Consider the following 8,846-nt stretch of genomic DNA (forward strand, 5'->3'; position numbering starts at 1 on the left):
GGGTTTGAACAGTTTCGCTTCCCTATACCATATTTACAATTTTTATTTGAATAAAGTGCGCTTTTGTATTTAGCATACTTTTGTACAAAATATAACGTGTGTGTGTGTGTGTGTGTGTGTGTGTGTGTGTGTGTGTGTGTGTGCTCTATGCCTGTAAACTGTTTTTACAATGAGGGTATGATTTGACCATTAGTAAGTATTAGAACACCCTCTGAAACAACAGTCATAATCCACACATGGTCGAAATTGGATCTTGTTGTGACACAAACCTGGAACTCCTGCCCTTGAGTAAGTGAGAGAGTGTGGTTTGAGAAAAAGAGAATAGTGTGTTAGCACACTTTATTGGCTCTGAGTTTAAGGTTTATTTGTTAACACACACACACACTCACACAAAGTTTTCATGACGTCCACATATATGTGTGTGTATGTGTGTATGTGTGTGTGTGTGTGTGTGTGTGTGTAAAACAATGTACCGCAAACACACATGCATGAACGCACATATATAAGACGCCGCTAGTGGGCGCCAAAAACAAAATCCTGCAAGACGCTTTGTTCCTCTATTATAAAACACACAAACACTAAAGAAAAAAACACTCACACACACACTTGCACGCACACTCACACACACTTTAATCATTCCTGGAAACCAATTAATCAGTGACACTGGTGTACTAATCTCCAAAACACACACCATCCTTTCAACATTTTCTTTTGATCACACTGATAGTATTTTCCAAACCAAACCTGAATCCACAAATCCTTTCACATGTATCCGTACACACACACACACACACACACACACACACACACACACACACACACACACACACACACACGGCATGTTTACCTCTCTCGGTCTTCATGGTTGTCTCCGTGTCGTCCTCCAGCTCGCCTCTTTTCCGTCCTCCGTCTTCACGCTTCAATCCCCGGCTCTTCGACCTCTCTCCCAGCGTCTCCTTCAAACCTCTGGACATCCACACACCATCAGATCTCCAGCAGCTCCAACACACTCAGAAGATCCGCTCTCCAGTCCGTGCAACACAGGATTATTCAGAAAAGTCACCTTGTTCAAAGCTGCAGAGTGTGTGTGTGTGAGAGTGTGTTTATTTATACATGTGTAAGAGACAGTGTGTGTGTCCATCGTTTCACGGCCATGCCAACATCATGACACCTTGGTTGAAGCTCTAATACCAAGATCTGACCCCACACACACACACACACACACACACACACACACACACACACACACACACACACAGCTGCAGCAAAGCCTCGAGATCTTCACTGCGACTCTAGTAGTCCATCAACACTCCATGTGTGTGTGTGAGTGTGTGTTTATCCGGCCATGCCAGCTGTCTCATCAACCATCTTCATCTTCAGTGTACAGAATCTTCACTAAGTTAAATACACTCAACAACCTGGTTAGTTCAAAACCAGTTAACTAACCCACCCGGAAGCATTCCAGCTAAAGATTAAAGACTGTCTGATGATCCGCTACACCGCCATGAAGCGTTATAACCACCACATTCGTCCTCCTCCTAATCATCATCATAATAATAATAATCACGGACAATCAGCTGATGCTCTCTCCGGATCTTCTGCTCCTCAGAGCCGCTTGTCAAAACATTAAGAGACTGGTTGTCTAATCACGTGACCAGGACTCCGCCTCCTCCTGGCGCTACTTCCGGTTCCGCTTCCTGCTCTGCATCGGTGGTTTCAGAGAGCGGATATTTAAATCATATTCGAGCAAAAAAACACAACATATCAATCAGCTAATTAACAGCGTTATATATCAGCATCAGACAAAACAACATCAGACACCAACATCAGACACAACACTAAAAACATCAAACACAACAGTAACATCAAACAGAAAAGACACGTCATCAAACAGCATTAAATATAGCAACATCTGACACGACAACATCAAACACAACAATATCATCAAACACAGGAACATCAAACACAACAATGTTAAACAGCGATATCATTAAACACAACAATAACAGCTTCATCAAACAACAATAACATAATCTGAAACAGCAGCACCAAACACAACAATACCTTACATCAACAACAATAACATCATCTACAACAGCAGCACCAAACACAACAATATCATCAAACACAGGAACATCAAACACAACAACATCAAACACAACAATGTTAAACAGCGATATCATTAAACACAACAATAACAGCTTCATCAAACAACACTAACATCATCTGAAACAGAAGCACCAAACACAACAATACCTTCCAACAACAACAATAACATCATCTACAACAGCAGCACCAAACACAACAATATCATCAAACACAGGAACATCAAACACAACAACATCAAACACAACAATTTTAAACAGCGATATCATCAAACACAACAATAACAGATTCATCAAACAACAATAACATCATCTACAACAGCAGCACCAAACACAATAGACACATCAACAATCACATTATCATACACTAACCTCATCAGACACAACAACAAACACATCAACATCAAACACAACATAATCAATGACATCATAAAACACAGCAACATCATCAGACAAAACAACAAACACAACAACATCCAACACTAAATAATCAAACACTAACATCATTAAACAACTTTAACTTAACAATATTTAACTTAACTATAACAAAAACAACAATATCAAACACTATCATCAAAAACATCATCATAATACACAACAACTACATCAAACACATCAACATCAAACACATCAAGTTCATGAGACACAACATAAACAACACACACATCTTTGTGTAAACATGTTCTTAGTTCCAAATAAATTATTTAATAATCAGTACACGTATCCCCTGTACAGTACAAATCAGTGATCATACAACAGTACTGACAGTAGGAAACATAATTTACAGAACACATCTATCTATCTATCTATCTATCTATCTATCTATCTATCTATCTATCTATCTATCTATCTATCTATCTATCTATCTATCTATCTATCTATCTATCTATCTATCTATCTATCTATGTTTGTGCAGTATGTGCGGTATATCAGATATCCTAAAAAAAAAAAGAAAGAAAATGTACAGAATGTCTTAGTGACACTAGAAAGTGAGACATTTGCGGTTATTTAACTTAAGAGAAACCTGTAATATTCGATTTTTATTTTATGTTGAATATTTAACCACTGTTTTATGTCCTCTAATGGAAGAAGTCAAACCACTGAATAATTCTACTGAGGATAAATTATGATTTAATGAAAATCTTTGTTTAAAAAGGTACACTTCACTACAGATGAAATATAAAGAGAACGATAGAAAAGTTTTTAAGTGATTTGGAGTTAAAAAAAAAACATCTCAAACAATACTTCAGGTCGTTAAACTGTCGATATAAAACACATAAAACACAGCGCCATCTACTGAAATAAACGAGATGGCGCTGCTCTGTCCTCATCTGGACTTTGCTACCATCTAGCGGTTACTTGTAAGTAGTACACTTCAACACAATTTACACTTCAGGCACAATGTGTTCTTGCGCTTTACCTAGTTTTTTGAAGGAACCTGCATGTGTCTCAAAATCCCATACTTTGAGAGTTGAGAGGCACTGTGTATACATACATACATACATACATACATACATACATACATACATACATACATACATACATACATACATACATACATACATACATACATACAGTCTTCTTCTCCTTCTTCTATCCGTCTCTATACTACTCTGTCTTTTACATTTGCTTTAATTATATGCACGCATAGAGCATAGGCACTGATGACATTTATCATCACCCCTTCAGCTTCCAGCTTCACGTTCATCACCCTATCAGAAACTCTCTTTACCTCCACTACACTCTTACTGTACTCTTCCTTCAGAATCCCCCCTACACCATTTCTCTTTCCATCCACACCATGATAAAACAGTTTAAACACCTCCAATGTTCCTGCTCTTACTCCCTTTTCACTTGGTCTCCTGATCACACAACATATCTACCTTTCTCCTCCCCATCATATCAGCTCCCTCTCTCCCTTTACCAGTCATAGTACCAACATTTAAAGTACCAACCCGAACCTCCACTCTCCTCCACTTCTCCTTTCCCTGCTGTCTCTGTAGATGTCTTCCATCTCTCCAAATTCCACTGTTGGTTAACGATACCTGTGTTGGTCGTTAGTAACCTGGGCTTCGACCGATCCGGTATGAAATTCTGATTTGTTATCTGCATTTTGATTTGGTACATGTTTTACACTGGATGTCCTTCATAACACAAAACTCCACATTTATCCGGGTTAGAGATCGACACTAAGAGTGACCTGACTTGTGTATCACTAAAGGCTGGGTTGGTCAAATTATTCTTATGAATAAATTTCTTTCATATAAGAAATATTTTAAGGAGAAAAATGAATATTATACATGCATTAAACATTTTTAACATTCTTGTACACAATGTAGTCTTAATAATAAGATCCACTAAACTCTGATTGAAGTAAATTAAAGGAAGGAGACACATTTAGAATGACTATTGTTATTAATATTTGACTTGACACATTTAATTATTGGAAATCCTAAATAATTAAAATTAAATGAGAAACATAATTTTGCAAACTTAGTAGTGTTCATTTTTTGGTCACTCTGCTGCCATCTTGTGGTTTTAAATATAAAACCACATCATATCTCTGCTGGTCGAAACACTATTAGAAGCTCTGACCTACATTTACAACATAAATTCAAATATTTGTTCCATTAAATTGTATTAATTTATTCCAACAGTTTATTCTCTTCATGTCGTAGTGTTTCTCTCGGCTGCACTGCTTCAGTACGTATATGTGGATGTTAGATTTTTTTGTCTAATCAGATTTCAGTCTCTATGTGCTGCCATGTCAATCTAATCTGCCCAGAGCCTTCAGAATCAGTACTGCTGGACTTTTTACCTCAGAGAATATTATCAATTAATCTGTTTCTTTAACCAGGCATATTTCAGATTCTCCTCACAGGGCAGCTCGCTGTCCCAGAATAGCATTTTTCCGTCCTCTGATTGGTTGGTCAGAGGGAAACTGTTACAGCCGAGTTCAACTAGCAAAACATGTGTAGCTCTGCACACATTAATATGAATCTGAGTTAGACTTTTTTATGCCTAAGGAGGAAGAGAAATTGATTTGGTCTCGGACATTCTTAAAAATAAATTTTTCAGACATTGTGAGGAGGTCAGCCATCCCCGAATAGCTCTTTCATAGCTTTTCTCAACCTGGGAAAGGGTTTGTTTGCCTCTTCCAGACAAGTGCTCCAGATGATGTAGGTGCACAGTTGCGGTTTAATACACTATTAAACAAACCGTGTTTGTTGCTGAAATGGTTTTATAACATTTATTTACAATAATTGATGATTCACATTGGTTGTGATTGTGAATTTAATCTTCAATTTGTCAAATCGTGCAGTTTCACAAATTATTTCATTTAAATTAACAAACGGCGCCCCCTGGTGGTCATTATTTAAACAAATCCTGTCATGTTTCTCTTTCCCACAGCAATTATTTCTTTTTGCGTATTTCTCTCATTTTTGTAAAAAAAAAACATCCACAAAGCCAATATGGTTGTGGCAGTGTGTGTAGAATTTCCAGTCCCTGCTGGTGTATATGATGTTACCACCACCATGTTTCACAGCAAGTAATAATGTTTGTTTTTACACAAAGTAATGTTTTGCTTTAAGCCCAATATTATTTGAATTGGTTTCATTCTGAAAGGGATATTGTATAACTCAGTGTTGTGTCTAAGCTACAATTATCCTGTAAACATCTTGTCCTCTCTGAGCTGTGTATCTCTCCAAAACATTCAGTGTTCCTGTTAGCAGTTTAGATATTCTCTGATTAATCTACTCTTTACCCAGCTTTGGTGGACGCACTGCTGTGGACAGAGTCCGAACTCTGATCAATCATTGTAAAAGGTTTTGCCCAGGACATGTTTTGACACACCAAAAGGCCAAAAGTCCCCATTGCTCCACACTTCTGAGAAAATGTTCCACTAGATTTTGTGGAGATTTTGTGGAGATTCATTCAGCAACAAAGGTAAAGTCATGTACTGATGTAGGTGAGGTGAGGAGGCCTGAGGTGCAGTCATTGTTCACATTAATCCCAGATGGGGTTGGAGCTCTATAGTAGCAGATCTTCCACTCCAACACATGTAAAGCATATCTTGATGGAGCTGGCTTTGTGCACAGGAGCATTATCATTCTGGAATAGGCCTGGGGTCTCCTGGATCGAGGGAAGGAATAAATCTGGTACTCTGTGTCTCAAAATTTGTGCTAAAAGTTTGTGAAGTCAGGTGTTCCACTACGTCCTTAACAAACTCTTCCTGGAACTGGTCTTTTTATACTGTGATCATGTGACTTCTTATAATACAAATAAATGCATTGGAGTAAAAATGGAGAGAGAGAGAGTTTTACTTGTCACATTTACATTACAGCAAAATTCTTTCTTTGCATACCTCCTCATACAGCTGGAGCACAGAGGGTTGAGGACCTGTTCAAGAGCCCAAGACTGGCAGCTTGAACTCCTGACCTTCTGATCAGTAACCCGGAGGCTTCACCAGTGACTTACCACTTACCATTATAGCTCATTTATGACTTTTCACCACACAATGTTGGGAAAGTTCAAAAGGAGGGTGAATACTTTTGCACTTTATTTTTTTTAGTGGACAGAAATGAATCAGAAGGACAAACTTGCGGTGCTGGAAAAACCCAACAGTTTTTATTTTTCTACATGTTTGTTTTTTTGTGACTACAGAAATGCTGAAACATTTCAACACTGAAAAAAAGCATGATGACATCATCACTTGCTTCTTGTTTTTTTTTCCCACTTTTTTTCTTGCTTAGCAAACACAGTTGATGATATTGCACAGCAGAGAACAAGAGACAGAGAGAAAGAAAGAAATTAGAAAGCGAGAAAGATAGAGAGAGAGAGAGAGAGAGAGAGAGAGAGAGGGAGAGAGGGAGAGAGAGAGAGAGAGAGAGAGAGAGAGAGGGAGAGAGAGAGAGAGGGAGGGCAAAGTCAGAAAGATGAGAAAGAAAAAGCACATTAAACGCAAAATAAAAGTAAGGCATCACAGAAACACAACCGGAGAAGGACGTCTAGTGCATCGCTCTCGTTTTTTTTTCTTTGTCTTTTTCTTTACCAGACACCGAATAGATTAAAAAAAAGCACAGAAGAGACAAAAAGAGCGATAAATAAAACGTAAAACTGTGAAGTGCTCAGCTGGTAAACTGGAACCATGCAGTTCGAGTCACTGCTTTGGGGACAAGAAAAAGCTAATTTCTGCGAAACATAATCATTGCTTGGAAAAAAAGAAGTAGAAGCTCACATCATTGTGGACTGTAAAAGGAAGCGAAAAAAAAAAGATAAAAAGATGAAGAGGAAGAAAATCTTTTTTTTGTGTCTTTTCCAGATGATTGTCATAGGCGCTCAAAATATTGTAGGGCACACACAGAGCCAGGCCTTCGTATCAAACAGGAAACTCCTTTTCCGCGACAACCAACTGGGACGGGGACGAACAATAACCCGAGCGATCCCTCACCGTGGCGCGTGAAGACCTTCACGTTACGAACGGGGTACGTTCAAACAAAACGAGATACCGATATTTTGCCGTTACGAGATATCTTGTGATGTTCACTCTCGAGATCTGCATGTGATCCCCAACCACGAGATATTAATGTCTTAATGCACAGAGATATTATAATGTCCAATATGCAATATTCAGATACATCTGGACATCGGGATGTTCCCTCACAACGAGGTAGCGAGATCCTCATGTACAACGAGATAACAATCTTCTCACATACACAGAGACAGAGATTATCCTCTCGTACAAAGAGATAGTAATATCATCATTTACAGACAGCTATATTCTCACAACAACGAGATCTCAATATCTCCATGCACAACGAGATAGTGATATTCTCATGCATAACAAAATAGCGATGTCCTCAGGTAGAACGAGATAGTGATATCCTCACATACAGCGTGGTGGTGATACCCTCATACAAAACGAGGTAGTGATATCCTCATGCACAATGAGATAGTGATATTCTCATGTACAACGAGATAGTAAAATATTCCCTCACACAGAGATAACGCTATCTTCACACACCAGATACCGATATCCTTACTAACAATGAGATAGTAAGATCCTCATGCACAACAACAAAGCAATATTCTCATGCACAATGAGATATCACGATGTTCATGCACAATGAGATATCACGATGTTCATGCACAATGAGATATCACGATGTTCATGCACAACGAGATATCGCGATGTTCATTCACAACGAGATATCGCGATGTTCATTCACAACGAGATATCGTGATGTTCATGCACAAGGAGATATCGCATTGTTCATTCACAACGAGATATCACGATGTTCATGCACAACGAGATATCGCGATGTTCATTCACAACGAGATATCGCGATGTTCATGCACAAGGAGATATCGCATTGTTCATTCACAACGAGATATTGTGATGTTCATGCACAACGAGATATCGCGATGTTCATGCACAAGGAGATATCGCGATGTTCATGCACAACGAGATATCGCGATGTTCATGCACAACGAGATATCGCAATATTCATGCACAACGAGATATCGCAATGTTCATGCACAACGAGATATCGCAATGTTCATGCACAACGAGATATCGCAATGTTCATGCACAAGGAGATATCGCATTGTTCATTCACAAGGAGATATCGCATTGTTCATGCACAACGAGATATCGCATTGTTCATGCACAACGAGATATCGCATTGTTCATGCACAACGAGATATCGTGATGTTCATGCACAACGAGATATCGCGATG

General features: G+C 38.6%; 1 protein-coding gene across 1 annotated transcript in view; it reads right to left on the minus strand.

The window, feature by feature from the left end:
- The window catches only part of atosa (atos homolog A), a 40,024-nt gene extending 38,368 nt beyond the window's left edge, over window positions 1–1,656 (minus strand). The window contains exon 1 of the mRNA XM_083552237.1: window positions 848–1,656. Coding sequence (XP_083408363.1) covers window positions 848–974 — 127 coding nt within the window. The 5' untranslated portion in view covers window positions 975–1,656. The remainder of the gene's footprint in view (window positions 1–847) is intronic.
- Window positions 1,657–8,846: the final 7,190 nt, after the last annotated feature.

This window comes from Silurus aristotelis, assembly GCF_946808225.1.
Source record: "Silurus aristotelis genome assembly, chromosome: 10".
Classification (NCBI taxonomy): domain Eukaryota; kingdom Metazoa; phylum Chordata; class Actinopteri; order Siluriformes; family Siluridae; genus Silurus; species Silurus aristotelis.